Source organism: Falco naumanni, chromosome 9, assembly GCF_017639655.2.
Source record: "Falco naumanni isolate bFalNau1 chromosome 9, bFalNau1.pat, whole genome shotgun sequence".
NCBI classification, from domain to species: Eukaryota; Metazoa; Chordata; class Aves; order Falconiformes; family Falconidae; genus Falco; species Falco naumanni.
In genome coordinates this window covers 4,876,241-4,893,865 of record NC_054062.1, presented here as the reverse complement: position 1 = coordinate 4,893,865, position 17,625 = coordinate 4,876,241, and the positions used below count along the sequence as shown (strand labels likewise).

Below are 17,625 nucleotides of genomic sequence, written 5' to 3'. Positions count from 1 at the left end.
GGAGCACAGCCAAGCTGCCAGGAATCTCCATGGTGAGCTGCTGGAGCTGCCGACCATCTTAGCCCTGTGACTTGTAATGCTGTGGCAGCCCAGCAACCTAATTAGTGCGTACCAGAAGGTGAGCTGGCAAGTAACAAGGCAGGTTTCTGCCAGAACCTTGTCTCATGCAAAGCATTCCTTCAAAGGCAAACCTCTCTATGAGACACTGACCATTGGGCAAATTCTGGGAGGAATATACTCAGATACATGATCGTAGGCATGGTATAAGAACAAAATAAAAATGTACTGATTGATCTCTAAGTCCAGCCATCCTAAAAGGCATTCCTCTCACGTTCTGCTGGATTTGCTCCCCCAGTGGTTGTGCATTTCAAGTTATTTCACTATGTATTAGAACAGCCTCAAACGACTGAAATGAGTGCAAGTACTGCAGCGCCTGGTGTTGTACGTTGTTTCTACACTTGCTGTTCCAGAGGCTTTCCCGTAACCACTGAACTGGGTGTCTCCACTGGCAGGACAACTATCTCAAGGAGAGGAGTTACAGTCCCTGCATTAGTAATGGAAAGCTGGAGCTCAGCCTTATGACAAGTTTTGCAGAGCCCTTGTAGCATGTGTGACCTTTTCACAGCTTGCCAAGATAAGCCAGGAGACCAGGTGGAAGGTCCAGGTCTGTGAAATCCTGGTGAACTAATTAGTCTGTAAGCATCATGTGAAACACCTGTATCTCAAAAAGCAGCACTTACCTACAACTCTGCCTCAGGTACCACCAGGGACTGAGAGGGAGGTTGGGATTCAGCTTAGATCTCTCCCCTACAACTGCAGGGAGGCTGGGTGCATCAGGATGGGTAGAAAGAAATGGTTCTGGTCCTGTGGTGGTGAGCTTTGTACTGCAGAATGGGGCTGCAGGCAATAAACTGTTATTTCTCTCAATTTTCATGGGACTTTATTGGTACAACCCAGATGGGATGTGCTGGTTGGGGATCCATGGGGCTTTGGAAATGGTATAAACTGGAAGAAAGAAGTTAATTAATATACTCCTACAAACATGCCTAAATGCAATTTAGGCTGCTCTAGCCAGCAGCAGGTCAGCTAACCTATTGTGTTTCTGGAATAGAGAAAGTGCTTTCGGGTTTCAATTTTTATATCTAATACTTTTGATTTCCTTCTTAGTGATACTTGCTGACAGCTGCAGAACTGCAGTTACCTGTGAGCAGAATCTGCCAGAAGAGCTCTCCCATGGTTCAGCTTGAGTGAGAAGCATAAACATAAAGAATTTATGGACAGTTAGGAAACCCTCGTTATTGATCATTTCCCAGATTACCTGGGCAGCAGAAATCTATTTAAAAGGAGATTCTAGATTAACTCACTCACTCTGAAATGAAAATGCTTGCAGTCCTTTGTTTACAATGCAGTTGTGGGAATGATTAATAATGAGGCTTTTCTAGCTGTCCATTAATTCTACAAACTTATGTAGTGCTGACGTGAAGGAGCTGCTTCTACGGAGAGTTGGGAGGAAGGAATATGTTGCTTTTATTAGTTTCCATTCATCTCATAGGTTCCCAATTTTGGTTTTTTTTTTTCTTTTATGACTAAAAACACACTTAAGGGCTTTTAAAATACTGTAGCTCGTAGTCTAGAAATACATCTGTAAGTGGGTTTTTTTCTGCCAGAAAGAGAGTGGTGCGCTGCACTGTGAATGCTGCCCATTCCAGCTCCAGTTCACCTGGTAACCCTGGCTGCTGGGGGCTTGTGCTGGTTTTGGCTGGGATAGAGTTAACTTTCTTAACAGTAGCTAGTATGGACTCCGGTTTGGATTTGTGCTGGAAATAGTGTTGGTAACGGAGGGATGGTTTAGCTCCTGCTGAGCAGTGCTTTCTGAGCCAGGGGCTTTCTGCTCCTCACCCCACCCCACAGCGAGGAGGCTGGGGGTGCAAGGGGCTGGGGGGGACACGGCTGGGACAGCCGCCCCAAGGGATGTGCCATGCTGTGTGGCATCATGCTCGGCGTGTAAAGCTGGGGGAAGGAGAAGGAAAGGGGGGACGTTTGGAGTGATGGTGTTTGCCTTCCCAAGTCACCATTAGGCAATGGAGCCATCCAGGGGATGGCTGAGCCCCTGCCTGCCATGGGGAGCGGTGAAGGAATGCCTTAGTTTGCTTTGCTTGTTTTCAGGGCTTTTGCTTTGCTTATTGAACTGTCTTTATCTCAACCCATGAGTTTTCTCACTTTTTTGATTCTCTGCCCCATCCCACCGGGAGGGAGTGAGCGAGCAACTGCGTGGGGCTGAGTTGCTGGCTGGGGTTAAACCATGACAGGGCTACAGCTTGGGATGGGCAGCACAGTCATTATAGGAGAAAAAATACGCCTGCCCCTGCCTGCCCCCAGGAGGGGAACAGCAGTGGCAGTATTTGGAAGGATTGGGACAGCAGTGGCAGTATTTGGAAGGAGCGATGGGAAAGGAGGGAGTGGAGCTGCTGCTTGCAGCACATGGACCATCGGGGGAATAGCGTCGGTGACGGAACTGTCCCACTGTGCCTTTGGTGAGAACAGCAGCTTTTAGCTCAAGAGTTCAGGATCAGCTCTAAGTCAAGTGGTTGGGGGTTGTCTTCGCATGGCAGAGCGGTGGCTCAAGGTCAAATGATGGCTCGGGTGTCATGAATTTCATGGGACAAATTAGGCCATCTGTACGTGCCAGCACTCAGTACAGCTCAGTGGCATGTGCGAGGCAAAAGTGTCAGGAGGGCATGCTGAGCTTCTTGCCTAATTGCTTACTTATTATCTGGGTGGAAGTCTCAAAGCTTCTAAACAAGAGCTTGGGGAAGTTCTAGCCAATGTCCTTTTCTCTTGGACTCTGTGACCTAATATTCAAAATCAGGAAGGTGTAATGACTGAGCAGGCCAGAACACCTGGAGTCCTGGGGCTCCTGACATCACACTGGCTTATTTCCATTTCTGACAGTGGTAGGAGTCTTCTTGGGCACGTTGCAATCTCAGCCAGCAATCCCACAGTTCTCCAGTGTGCTGACAGGTCACAGAGCCAGCGCTCTGTTTAATGATTGCATTTCCAGATGCAGGATGAATGAAGGCTCTGGAATTTCCCAGATATCACTGACTCCCTGATAACCTCTTTTTTTTTTTTCTTTTTTTTTTTTTTTCTTTGCAGGCTTGCCTGAATGCCTTCTACCTTATTCAGATAGTTTGAGCAAAGAACACATCAAAGACGTAGACTCGTCTCTCATCAACTAAACACCAGCAGCCAGGTTATCAAGTAATTTTCTGCCTGCCTGCCTGCCACTGGGAAGAAAGTGCCTTCAGGGGTTCTCATTGTGTGCCCTGAAAGTACACAGCCTAACAGCTCTTGAGTAAACAGAGGGGAAAATCAGTATCCCCCATCCTCCTCACTGAAACACTGTATTCACAATAAAACCCCCGCTTTGATCCCTTGCCAAGAATAACACAGACAGTCTATTAAAACATCTTTAATAACATGATATAATTAAAAATATCTAACTTGCAACTCAAAGAAATGAATATGAAGCTCATTTAAATCTGTTTCCACACCCCTCCAAACTTGACTGACAGGTTCCAAACCTTCATTAATTGGCCTGAAAATTTATGAATACCTCAATATTATGGGGGAGGGGGGGTGTCCTATATATAAGTTGGGAGCACAAGGAATTAATAATCAGATTTGAAAGGATTTGGGTGCCATGGTAGCTTTAAAAATCCTGCAAGGCGTATCACAGCATTTAAATTTGTTTAAAGTGGTCTGAAATTAGTTGGAGACACTCATCCCTTAGGCTTTTAACAGCCTGTGTGTTTAAGTCTCTGAAGGCATCAGAGAAGTGAATTCTAAATGCTTTAGTCAAAGGACAGCGTTGGTCTGAATTGATCCCTTTTCTTCACAGTAACAGAGAATTTGTATGGCATCTGACTTTTTAGACAGCAGAACAGACCAGAGGAGCTGAAATGACTGCCAAGCCCCAGAGGAATCCTGAGTGCTGGATTATAAAGTAACTGGTCACAATCTAACATGTAAGTCATTGGACTGACAATTAGGAAAGCTGTTCCTGGGCCTGCTCTTGTTGAAAGGACAGTACTAGATGAGAGACTTCAGTGTCAGAGTCAGTGAGACAAGCAGTTCAGTGTAAATGAACAAACTGGTGAACCTCAGCCCAGCACGCACCCTGTTTTAGCACATGTGAAATTAAATGTGTTAAGTCCTGGTTAAAGAGTTTAAATTGACAATTTTAACCCTGAGTTGCTATGACTCAACTGAGAGACAAGAGCTCAGCTGTGTGTCTGTGCCCTTTGTTTCTCCTTTGATGCTCCACACATTTTGTAGAGTCCAAGACTAAAGAGCATTGCTTTTGAAGGGCTCTCGGTCAGTAGGAGCATTCGCTGGAAGGGAGATGGAAGAACAGACAGATCAGTAGTAGCAGGCAGAAAATACCTGCTTTTTCCCTAGATCATGGAAGCAAGTTGGCTGTTATATTCTGACTATATTTTAATGCTGTTCCAGTCTTCGCTGGTAGCGATACTGCAGGTATTGTCTCTCTCATGAGCACAGAAGAGGGCAGCGCACTTTTTTCAGATGCCACCTCTCCTGATTAGACAAGGTTGTTCAATACTAACTTCACAACAGCTCAGGACCTGCCTGCTCAGAGGTGGTGTTTCATTAGGCTGACACAAGTAACATCAGCTGCAGCCCAAGCAAGATCTGTGCAGGCTGCTCTTATCTGGAGAACAAACAGCTTGCCATCCACCAGGAATCATAGGTTTCTTGCAGAACAGGATCCATTGTCTCAAAGTGCTCCATAGTGCAAGTGCTAGCAAGTGGAAATAAGGCACTGAGGCTCCAGGAGTCCTGCAAGAAAATCACTTGCATCCTCCAGTGACTTACATCTGTGTGATTTCTGTACATTCCCTATTAACTGCCCACTGGCAAGAGTATCGATTCCCAGAATACCTGTCAGTTGTCATCAAAAACACTGCTGTTCCTGTTACTGAAGCTGTTCTCCTTGACCATCACCCGGTATGAGATGCGCATGAAAGAGCCAGTGAGCAGCACAACAAAGAGGATAAGGAGCAAAGACCAGACCCCTGGTTCAATCCCTTTGAGGAAGCTTGGGCTGTCCTGGGGGATGGTGTTGGTGAGACTCAGCAGGTACCCAAGAGTCCAGCTAGATGATGCATCACCCATCTATTGAAATAAAAAGGAGGAGATGTCAGAAGAGAAGGAGACAATCCACCTCAGCTGTGTTTTTGTGCATAGGTCCAAAATATGCTTTATTTGAGACTGATCTAAGAATCAGGCTTGAAATGAGGAGTGATCACACTGTCAGTGCTCTCAGTGCACTAATAGGCCTTAATTGTCCTGACCAGCCTCACCTGGCACTTCCACCCACCCCTCTGCCCATGGGCCTGGCAGCTCCATTTAAGCTCTGGGCAGCCCCAGCTTTCTGAAGCTGTGCTGTGGGTGTGTGCTCTTTTCTCTCCTGCTTGTTGACTGCTTTTCCCAGCTGGCCTTCAGGTCTGTGTTGTGGGTAGTTCTGTCTCTGGCCCTGTGGCCTGGTTGAACCTCATGCTGATGTTGTAGGCTGCTTGTCTCTGGCTTTCCAGGCTGGGTTCCCTGGATGGACCTGGGACCCCCCTCATTACCTTGCCTTAGCCTGATGGTCACCACGTGGCTGACTGCACCACTATCACTGATGTGGCCCTGCTCAGTGGGGCTATGCCTTTGCTGGGGAGTTGTGAAGGGGTCAAGGAATAAGCTTTTTTTCTTTTATGAAGGGGAGGACCTAAATCAAATCCCCCTTTTCTAAGGGGCTCCAGACTCTCAAGCAGTTTCAGACCTTGTAAGCCAGTTAGAAACCCTCACTAGTATAAAGTTGATGGCAAAGAAGTAGGGCAGTGTCTCTTGTCTCAGGAAGTATACTCGGCAGCTTGTTCTTGGCATTAAGTGGCGATCGAGCCATGCTTCCTTCCCTGTTGGGCATGGACTCTTAAAGATGGTGTTGCTGCAGGTAAGGTTTTTGACCCGTCTAATTTTTTGGTGGGAACAAGCATAATTCCTAGATCTCTGATGCTGGTTTTCTTGCTTATCACAATTGTGAACTTATTTTGCAAAAAATGTGTTGCTGGAGAAACCTAGCTTGTTAGGGCTTGTAGGAGTGGGGACAGGCTGGCTTTACTGAAGCCATCCCTTCCCTGTAATTGGAAATATCACACTGTAGGTAACTGACCTTCTTCTGGAACGCAGTCCAAGCAGGCCTGTCAAAGTCGAAGGTGTATCCCTTGGTACTGAGGTGAAGGATAAAGGCAGACACAATGCAGTAATTGGCAACTCTATCCAGGCTTGTGTGGGAGTCCTTGACCAGCTGGTGTCATTTCCAAAAGAAGATGCAGGAAAAAAAGAAAAGAACTAAACATTCAGTAGCTGAATTTCAGGTCTGCTCTAAGCTCTCCTTTCCTGCTATGGGACTGACTGTAGGACTAGAGGAGAGGGTTGTGCCCTGTGTGGACTGAAACAGTGTTTCCCGCATCTGCCGGGCTGTGGTCTGGGAACCAGTGCCATCCCTTAGCGCCTTTGCTCCCATCTTATTAAAGACCAGGTAGTTCCAAGAGCAGCAGGACTGGCAGCCAGGTCTCCTACAGTCACCTTGCAGGTGAACTGCTTGATATCATTCTCTGCTTTCTAGTTAGGTTGAGCTAATGCTGTAGGCTTTCTCTCAACGGACACATTAACAAGACCTTTTGCCTCTATCCAGAAGAGAAAGCTTTAGGGATGTGCTTATGAGCTTTGCTACCCCATTAGCAAATGCCGTAGAAATTGTTGTTTGTCACTGTGGATGCTTGGTCAGCTGAGGTGCAAATGAGTGACCTCCTAAGCCACCAGCTGAGGGTGAAAAAACTTACAGATTCCCCCTGGCTTGGTCTTCATGGGCCCCGTGGAATAGGAAAGCCCCTGGAGTCTGAGCAGATGTGTTCCTTGCACTGAAGGAGGGGAGGATAACAGAGACCAAGGGGATGGACAGGAGTGAGTTAACAGCCTTCCTGTTTACTCCTTAATAGTCAGTAAAAGTTACTTGTGGCTTTTCATTTAATTAAGTCCAGGTGTTGCCAGCAGCAGCTGGGACTTGAGAGGAAGGAAAAGAAGTTGAGCCTGTTTCCCCAAAGAAAAAAAAAAACAAAACAACAAAACAAAAAAACACCAAAAAACCCCCAAACAAAAAATTGAAACCAAACCAACCAAAAATAAAACAAGAAAAAACACCAACAAACCAAAAGACCCACCAAAAAAACCCAGGCAAATGGAAGTTTTTCTCTGAGGGAGCCAGTAAGTTATGGTTCTGTCAGCCTGAGCCCCATGGGCTTTTATAACAGATCATTCCTTACTTCCCGGTCTCCCTGCACATGAAGTTATTCTACAGTTACCTCTTTGACAGACATCCCACAGAGCCTGTTGACTGCCTGACCCAAGTCGGGAGAGGGGACAGTTTCTCTCATGAAGTCCATGGCCTCAGAAATCACCTACAAGAGCAACAGAAAGAATCAGCAGGTTGGACTGCGCTCTGCATCCTTGCGTTGTGAACAGCGCCTATAGGAAAGTAGGTGGCAGTAGCTGTGGGGTGCACTGCCAGGGTGCCCTTTCTGGGTGCCTCTGAGGGGTGCAAGGAGGGCAAGCAGCAGTTATTGTCTGGAGATGGAAACAAAACTGTTTCTAGCTCGCATGCAGCAGCCTTTCTGGCCCTGCCTGGATAAGTAGATAGTCCTTATGCTCCTTGGCACCATGTCCCTGGGAGGCTCTCAGGGGCAGGGACCTAGGGAAATTTCTGCAGTTCCTCCCTCTGAAATGCACTCAGTTTGTCCTAGGATCTTGAGCTTAACAACCAAATGACTTTGGACACTAGATGCACGGTCTCAGATATAAGCGTGCTTGTGGTGGAGCGTGCCCAGATGTTTGCTAAGGAAGTGGCAGAGGATCTTCAGCTTTACCGCAGGTTTTGTGTGGCAAGTCCGGCTCAGCACTCAACTGCTGCCTCTGTGGAGCCCAAAGTTTGTCTCACAAGCAGACGTTGCTGAGACGTGGATGAAGAAAGCCCTAGCACAGTTGGTGGTGGGAAGCCTGGGGTCTGTATTTGAACAGCTGTGTGCCAACGAGGGGCACAGGACAGGAGTATGTGTGTACAGCACTAGCCCTCTTGGCTAGCAGAAGGTACAGTGTGGCTGGTCCTACTGTATTTATTAATGATGAAACTGGTCCCATTTCATGGGTTCTCCATACCAGTTGCCTACCCCGGTGTAAATGAGAACCCACCAGAAACCTGGTCCGGAGGGGCTTGAAAACGCTGCTGAGGGAACTTTTGAAGAAGCTGCAGGAAGAGGAGGAGTTGAGCAGGCTTTGCACAAGTCTCATGCAGGCGGTGGGATTGCTGGAGCCGGTGATGTTGAAGACTTCTTCAGGGGCAGGGATGTCTGACGTGTGATCGCTGGCAGCACAAGGCACAGTATGCACTGATCGCCACTGCACTTCCCGGGAGTAGGTGAGGGGCCAGCAAGGATTAGACACAATTTTAGCACTTCTCTGATCCTAGAGGCAGAATAAAACAAGGACAGAGGCAGCAAGAGAGGAGGTGCCATCCCAGGGTTCCATAAAGGGAGACAAAATATGACAACAGTGAAGGTAGTGTTCCTCTGCACCACAATGTTGTGATCAAGCAGGTTCCCAGCTCCTGCAGGGTTCAAGGCAAGCTGCAACGACTAGACCTGCTGTGGGAGGCTGAGGGGTCCCAGCCCTGTCTGCTCTCCCTTAGACCAGAAATACAATTTCAATGAATCCTGTACTCTTTCTAGTCACAAGAAAGGGGCTGTTCTGGTCTGCCTTCCAAATGGCTCAGCCCCTGAAGGATCCATGTTTCTTATCTCTAGGAATTCCCCAATATAACTGTGGTGAGGTAGGTCTCCGTGTGGGACGTTCAGGTCTCATATGTGTAGTTTATAGGGAGGCAAGTGGATGGGCAGTAAGTAGTTTATTTATGAAAAATTCAGTTTTGGTGGAGACCAAAGTGATTCCTGAACTTGCATCAGATCCTTCCCCCCACCCCCAGTGAAATAGTTTGGAAGAACCAAAACACCTGCATGTTTTCAAAATGAAATACTGCTCTTTTTAAAATGCTTCAGGGTTAAAGTCAGAAAATGTCATCTAGTGATATTGTATCCAGGAACATTGCAAATACCTTCTGGCAGACTCACTTGAATAAGCATAGAGAGCAGCCTGCTGCGGAGCTGGTCCGTGCTGTGGCAGGGGCAGCGGTGAGTGTACACGTTGTGTGTCTGCCCATACAGCTGCAGCCTCACTCCCTCTTTTGGTGCCTGGTTCTCCTCTTCCACTTTGGAAGTGAACTGTGTTGAGGTTCCTCCCACGGACAGGACTCCTGCCATCCCCTTCGTGGAGGGGACCAACTGTCCACGCCAGTCATACTGACCCAAAAAGAACCAGAGAGGTCAGTTCTTAAGATTGTACGTCTGGGTTGCAGTCGGATGCAAGCATTAGTGCACAGAGAGAGAAAGCAGCTTTCTGGTGTGGAACAACCCAACTTTTGTTTTTGCCCCACAGGATATGAGGATACTGAACTGGTGGCTTTGGAGGGAACAGAGGAGCCATTGAACAAGCACTTTCATCTGGGCAGAGAGCCACCCACAGCCAGCGAGAACAAATTGGGCTCACCATCCTGGGTGGCTGCTCAAGGCAGTGGTGTCGGCAGGTAGGAGCAGGGGAGAGATGAGAGAGTGGTGGGGAATGGGAGGATGTTTCCATATGGGCAGATATGGGCTTCAAGTGCTGCCTTGATGCTAAAGCGATCCTCCTGTCATGAAGAGCCACATGGTTTCATCTCATGCAGTCTGGCAGAACTGATTTTGGCAATGCTGACGTTAGCAGTACAGGCAGGAAAGTTTAGGTGGGGGTAAGCCCTCTGTCGCTGGCTGGGGGAGGCTGTGTTGCTGCCCAGCAAGTCCTGAACCAGTGCATGCTGGCTGCTGGTTATCAGAACTGCCTTTCACTTTCCTGATGTGAAATAACTCAGTCTAGCTACCTTTCTCTTGCCCTTTGAGTTCTTCTTGAGACTCTTTGGCTTAACATAGGTAGAGCAAGGAAACTTAAATGTATTCTTTCTTTGAGTGCCTTCTGAATACAGACCAGGCCTCCATGCTGGGAACACCAGCTACGCTCTTCACTAGCATCTCAATGACAAGAAATTTGATGGACTTTTGCTTTGGTACCAAAACACTCTGCTTCTCTCTCTACCATCCACAAGATGTCCCAAGGGACAGCTGGACTCCAGTGGCAATCCCACAGGACCCCACAGACAGCAGCAATGCCTGTTTGACAGTGGTGCTGAGCTAGATCTGCAGGGATTCAGAGCAGTGGAGTTCTTACTGATACCCCAGGGCCAGGCTGTGTAAGGTCTTTTATGTGAGCGTGCTGGTTGTGTTGTCCAGAAAGCCTGACATCTTCACATCTGTTAGGGCAACTTTATGAACGTGTCCATGAAAGGCTATATTAGAGGTTTGGTCCTTCAACCTAGTTACAAGTGTCTCACATTATGTCACCCAGCCAGCTAGTGCTGGATATAACCTGCCTCTGAGAGACAGTGGAAGTTGTGCTTAAGCATTGTTTAAAATACAGGGTTTTAACAACCCCTCCACATGTCTCTGTGGCTATTTCTTAATAGGAGTTGCTGAGCTCAGTTCTGTCCTCCCCAGGCAGGATCATCCTTTACCTTGAAGAAGTTCTCCAGGACATAGTTAACAGCAACCCAACTGAATGCTTCCTCAGCTGGACTGGACAGGATCTGTGCCCCCTTAAAGTCAAAGGGGGATGACTTCAGGGCCACAGTCAGGGCTGCAAGGAGACCATCAGAGAGGATGGGGTTGGTGAGGCTAAACAGAAAAGAAAAAGAAGGCACATTTGTTACAGAACCCTCCCAGGAGCAGCCTGTGGTGGGTGCACAGTGGCAGGGCCTCTGCTCTACTCCCCACTTTGGGCAGTAGCACAGAGGCACAATGACAGTCCCACTCTTGCTGCCACCTCCCTTTCCCCTCGCATGGCACAGCAGAGGGATGGTTTGAGCAGTTGTGCCACCATTCCAAATTTAGGAGTTCAGTACTCTGCCACTGAGGGAATCCTGTGGCATTACCCCACTGACCTCGTCCCCACCAGACCTTACTTGTCCCCAGACTCTAAAAGGAGGTAAAAGTCCCAGTAACGAGGTGACTGAGAACAGGGTTCATGAATGTGTGTATGATCAAGTGGATCTTCCCATCACCATTCCCAACCTGCTGATAAGAAGCACCCCTGCAAGCCCATGTGAGTTGTCACATAAACTGAAAACACTTCAGCTTCCAGACCAACAAGTGTTTTCTCAAGCCCTAATTGTGAAGATTTCATACAGACTGGTAGCAGTAGCAAGACTGTCATCCTCATGGCTGCTTGGGGGGACTGTGGAGATGCAGCCATGCCATACTCCCCTCGAGTACATCAGGACCTGAAGAAGGTTTACCTGACTAGCAGATTAGGGATGAAACACACTGCAGAGCAGACAGGGTGAGATGCATTTACAGAATGATCCACATGACGTGTGCTGATCTCTGGGTATGGGTTTGCAACATTCACTCACTTCAGCTGCCTCATGCTGGCAGTTGCTCCCAAGTAGAGGGGGGTTTGGCTGTGCTGCTCTGCCGGGATCTCTTTCTGGGCCCAGTTCAAACACGGCTCCAAGCTCTTCCCTAGTTTCTGAGGAGAATCTGAGTAGCTGGAGACTCCCAGACCTGAGAACCAGGGGAAAGAATGAAATTTTCTAATGAAAGGTACAGGAGAAGTGTGAGAGCTGTTACCCAGCCTTACAAGAGGTTGCTGTCCTAGGGCATGGTTTAAGTCAGGATCTGTCACAGGTGGAATGAAGGAGTTCCTCCAGGTGGCTGTCCTGCTAAAACATGGTACTGGGAGCAAAACACATGTGCATGTAATCTCAAACAGCACTAAGAGAACCCTAGCTCTGCTGCTGAGACATCCCACAAATGACTGTCTCAGCCATGTGACTGCTGCAACAGCTGAGGCTGTCTCAGCCCACAGAGGACGAAATGTGGCTTTAGCCGCTAGAAAAGGTAAGCAAAAGGATGCACTGCTGTGCAGACAGAGCTGAGGCTGACATGTTATCTCTTCCCTCCAGCCACTTCCTCTTGTGTTGGCAGAGGTGGCTTCTGAGCCCCGTCCTGGCAGGCAGGGGCACCTCTGCTCTAGAGGAAGCTGGTGCTGTGCAGGGGGAAGCTGTCTGCAAGCCTTGACTCATCTTTCAGCGCTGGGCTCTTAAATGCTGGTTTTGAACTACTACTCAGGCAGAGTCTCACTTCCCCAACCTGTGGCCCACTCGTTTTCCTGGCTGTGTGACTCTCTCACCATGTGCTTTGCCCTCCTGGGCCCTGCTTAGGGCTGAGCTGCAGTTTGCCTACAGCTACTCAAAGGCTGTGACCACACTGCCATGCAGACAGGGGACTGCTGCTCATGCCTGGGTGACAGACCTGCCTGCACCTCCTGCTGCTGCTGCTGAGCTGCTGCACCAAGCTACAGCTGCTGGTTTTAACTCAGCCACTGAATGTGGCAGCAGTCAAGGGATACACACAAGGTTTCAGGAGCCCTGATTGCATCTTCTGTATGTGGTTTGTGTTGTTTATAGTCTGCAAGGGTACAAGCCCTCTTCCCTGCTTGTTGTGCACCTGCCCTCCCACAACATGCTGCTGCTGAGAGTTCAGGGTTTCCCAGCATCCTGCTATAATCAGGCTTCAACATCAAAGCGAGATTGAGAGATAGGGAAGGAAAACCCCAAGCATTAAGGCATGAAACCCTTTCAGGTGGCTTTGGCAGGGTCAAGCTGATTCAGACTAGTGAGGAAGACCCCAATGTTCTCCAAAATGTGACACCTAAACCCAAGCTGAACTCCTGCTTGTGCTGTCAAGCCCCACATAGGAGGTTAGAGACTTCACACTTCTGTTGTGCTGGAGCTACACCACCTACTGCCCAGAGTAGTTGGGAGGAGGCAGAAGACACCAGGAGCCACCCTGCAGCCAGATTTGTCTCCCTTGCTGTTCACTGTTTCGCCTGGGTGAGAAGCTCAGCAGCCTTGGCTCTGCCACTGATCCACGTGGACATCAGGAGCCCCATCCTCTCTGTGTGCTTCCCTGCTTGCAGCAGGCCAAGAGAACTGTCACCTGCGGCCAAGCACTCTGATGTCCAGCTGTGTCTGCCTAAATCTGCTCATGTTGAGAAGACCCATGTTAGAAATAACCAGCCTGTGCTTCACCATCTCCACTAATTCAGTGTCCAGCTAGATGATACGGGAGCAAAGAAAACTGCAGTGACGGCCTATGCACCGATCTCTGCGTTTCCTTCCATCCTGTGCCAGTCCCACAGCCCACCAAGCACGAACTGGGCACCTTACCTTGCACAGGACAGGAACTACATTCCCTGATCACCCCGGTCTTGTTTGCCTTGGTAGTGGTCCACTGGTAGAGGAACAGGATGGTGCGGGATGGGCCAGCATCCAGAACAATGCCATACTGGAAAACCCCAAAAACATTCTAGATAAACACCACTGAATGCAGGTTGCTTTGTTGTTGTCAGGTTGCTCGGCATTACGTAGGTATTCTAGGTAACCCATGGGCCTGCACTGCAGTATTTGAGTTAGATTTTTACGTTCAATGAAAGGGTGAAGCCAGATTATGTGGATTTATAGGGAACCATCTGCATTTCTGAATATACATGAGGAGCAGCAGGAGTGGAGAGACACCCAGAAATGCATCAGACCTACAGTGGCATGCTCTGTTGGTGTTCCTGAAACCAGGCAGAGAGATTGCACCGAGAGCCGAGCCACCTGGAGCTCAGGAAAAACAGGTCCAAAAGCAGTGGGAGACGGCACTGTACAGGCTCTCAACTGATTCTGGGACTCAGACTGCTGCTGAATTGGTTTGCTAAGACTTTTGTGCAGGAATCGGAGGGCTGTGGCTTGGTGCTACTTCTGAGGAACCCAAGACTCTGATATCTGTTTGATGCCGTGCTGCAGAGATGGTGTGACACGGGCTGGGTTTGCCCTGGTGTGTGCCAGACCTGTAGGAGCTGCAGCGCACTGGGACCAACCAGCACATACACTGTCCAGTGCAGCAGCCTGACGGAGGTGTTTGTCGCAGCAAACATGAGATTTCTCAACACCTCGTCCACCGACAGTTCTCCTGCTGCCTGGCCCATGAGGCCGAGGGCTTTCTTAATCTCTGTGCAGCCCAGTGTCTGGTTTATTTGTTGCTGACTGAGCCTTGCTCACCTGCCCATCATATGTGAGGATTAGGAAATGAGAGCCACTGGGGTACCCTGCAGCACAGCCCCACACTCAAAATAGCCCCGGTGCTAGCCGAGGGTCTCCTCCTCTTCCCCCTATTACACGACCCTGAAGTGGGGCATCTACACAGATGGGAAAGAAATTTGTGAAATCTGGGAGGTACGTGGTAGTGCATGGTCTAAGCTGTATCTTGCGCAGAGATAGTTGTAGCTGTGACTGAGTGGGAAGAGAAACCTCCTGAGAGGCTGACGTTAACACCGTTGGGAAGGTTTTAGCACAAGACAGAGCCTGGCTGCAGGCTCCAAATGAAGCTGGCTGCCTGCTGCCTTCCTGGGAGCTCCCAGCAGCACCAGACTTGGTGTCCGGGCCAGAGGCTGGTGTGACGGGAGCTGGAGCAGAAATGCGGAAGGAGGATGGAGCCCACTGCCTGAGCCTGCTGGCAACCTCCCACACGAGTGACAGCGCATATTTCTTGCGGGGACATGTTGGCTGCCGCAGAAGAGGAAGAAACTAATGGTATTGGCGGAGAAACCTGGATTTTTTTCCTCCTTCACAAAATGAGAGGCTGGGAGCGCAACAAGGGGAAAGGATCACTGCATTTCTGCCCTAGCTCAACACCAGGGAGGGACAGAGTATGGATCAATAAGGTTGTTTTTTTTTTAAATCCAGTTCTGTTTCCAAGAGGAGCGTGGAGGAGAGGTAGTATCTCTAAATGCACAGGTTAACCTACTTCTGTTCAATTAAACCATAGCGTGCTGCTGATCTCCTCACCAGCGTGTGCATCAAGAGGCAGAGTGGATGGGCATTAACCACCCGCTCACCGGGCAGATCTGGCCCTGCCACCTAGAGCAGGCTGGCTCTTTGGTTAAAATCAAAATAGGACAGGAGAGGAGAGGAGAACACATGGAAGGTAATTTTTTTTTTAAAGACAGAAGCAGCAGTTCAGGGCTAAATTCCTACTGACTTTCAAGAGGGACCTAGCTCTGTCCCTCCACCACTGGTTCCTTGCCACTCTGGGGTGGCTCCTGACATGGGCTGCCTCTCCTCAGCCTCCAGTGAGCCCCTCTGCGGATCAAGAACCACATCCAGCCTGTATTTCCTGAACCAGCCAAAGACGTTTATTTTCAGTTTGAAAAGCTACAGCATGTTGAAGGATGCCAACCTGTCCTCGCAGCCTTGTTCTAATCCCCTCCTTGGCTAGTAACTAACTCAGTAGTGCAATGAATGTAAAAAGCAACAAAACGCACCAGTTTAAATGCCTGGCTTGCACAAGGAAACAGGCGGCGGCTTCTTAACGAGCAGCCCCACAGACAAGGAGAAGGTTCCCTGCTCATTGCCCCGCTGGACCCCCAGATTGGCCACCCCTCGGGCAGGCGGATGCCCTTACCTTGGTCCTGAGAGGGGCGACAGGCACATCTTTAGTGGAGATGCAAAGCAGAACGATGCCCGTCAGTCCCGCTACGATCACTAGCCAGGGAGGAAGGAGCTCCCGCCAAGACATGAAGCGTCTTTTCCTTTTGCAAAGTCAAAAGAGGAAGCAATGGAGCAGCAAACTGACAGCAGCTGCTTTTTACAACCTTTAAAAAGAGGAGAAAGGCGGGGCCGGGACCAGGCTCTGACTTCAGCCCAGCCCCAAGCCACAGGGACCACAAGGCGCGCGTGGGCCAGGCTGTGATGCGTCAGGCAGCTCTCCCTTCCATTGCTCCATGCAATAAATAAAACAACGGCTTCGTGCCTGTTCAGTTCGAGCTTTGCAAAGGCATCGGTGCAACCTCGAAACTGCCCCAGGCAATGTGGTTGAGGTAAACAGAGATGTGGGGTTAACTCAGCTGTGTAATAAGCAGAAAACAGGCAAAACTCATCCGTTTGGTATTCTGCGCCTGGCAATACTAGCTGTCAAGTGGGGAAACTCCTTGTAGCTGGGTTTACTTTATATCTGAGGGCTCCAGGGTGGACCTGCTTCCCCGCAAGCACGCGTCCATCGGGTTGGGGCAGAGCGTGGGCACTCTGCACGGTTCCTTCAGACTGCTCCTGCTTCCTTGTTTGCTCCCAAGTGGCACCTGGGACAGGAGAACATCTTGCATGTTTGGGCTTCCACCTGCAGGAGACTCTGGCTGGTTTGGTCTTTGCTCTGGGTAGGAGACAGCAAGGGCTGCTGGTGTCAGCATAGATGCCTGTACAGCCCTTTCTGGCAGCTATAGACTTGTTTTGATCTTTTTGCTAAATATATGACTGAGTAACAAAATTTTAATGCCAACAGTTACCAAGAAAGTTCTACCAACCAAAATGTACGCCAATGATAACTGAGAAAAAAGTTGTGAAAAAGGAAGGTACAGACCAGCATCTTTCAATTGCAGTTTACATTTTTTACAGCACCATGTGTGTTCTTGTGCTTCTTGTGAATATGTGGGCCTGCGTTGTAGTATTTGGATCTATTGTACTAGTCATGCCATGACTACTCCCAGTGTTTGAGTAGTATGTGTACCATGCTTTTATCTTTCATGAAGTCTGTTTTCAACATGTTTAAGGCTAGCATTTTGATTCTTGGTTAAACAGCCTGCAGGATATTGCAGTGTGATTTAGATTTTTCTTAATCTGTTCTGCCTGCTGGCCTATGCTTAGATAATAAGCATAATTTTGTCCCAGCACCCCAAAATTTCTTTGAAATTCTTTCTGACAGCCTGCCCTCAAAAGATAACCAACCCCCGGGCTTTACAAAACACACACCTGCTTTCTTCTTTGCAGTGCCACAAAGACACATCCCCAAAACCAGAATTTCTGAAGAAAAACCTCAGTTTTTCTGTCCCAGGAGAGATGCTGCTTTCAGGCTGTCCCCATCTGTTTCCCAGTGACTGGGTCTAGGAGCAGCAGTGCGGCTCCTTTGAAGGATTTCATATAGTTTGTGTGAGCTGGACCATTTATTGGCAAGGCCATCTTGTCCCCACCAAAGGAATGCACCAGCCAGGCCTCTGTCTGTGGAACTAAAGGAACACCACCTTTGTGGCCAAGTGCCAGAATTCCCTCACCTTCCTGCAGACTTTAGAAAAAAAATTTTTGCTGGTCAGCATCTAGAATGCATCTGCAGCTGTCCTGTAGTGACAGGACAAGGGGCAATGGTTTTAACTGAAAGAGAGTAGGTTTAGATTGCACATAAGGAAGACATTTTTTACGGTGGTGAGATGCTGGGACAGGTTTCCCAGAGAAGCTGTGGATGCCCCATTCCTGGAAGCATTCAAGGCCAG

General features: G+C 48.9%; 1 protein-coding gene across 1 annotated transcript; it reads right to left on the bottom strand.

Annotated features, from left to right (window-relative positions):
- Positions 1-3,456: 3,456 nt before the first annotated feature.
- On the bottom strand, positions 3,457-15,983 carry LOC121094165 (ectonucleoside triphosphate diphosphohydrolase 2-like). The gene is made up of 9 exons (XM_040607400.1): positions 15,771-15,983; positions 13,493-13,610; positions 11,675-11,825; positions 10,778-10,937; positions 9,249-9,476; positions 8,314-8,586; positions 7,431-7,526; positions 6,239-6,373; positions 3,457-5,196 (listed from the first exon to the last, which is right to left on the bottom strand). Exons 1-9 carry the CDS (start codon positions 15,882-15,884, stop codon positions 4,966-4,968), a joined length of 1,506 nt encoding a protein of 501 aa, XP_040463334.1. The 5' UTR covers positions 15,885-15,983; the 3' UTR covers positions 3,457-4,965.
- Between the last annotated feature and the right edge of the window lie 1,642 nt (positions 15,984-17,625).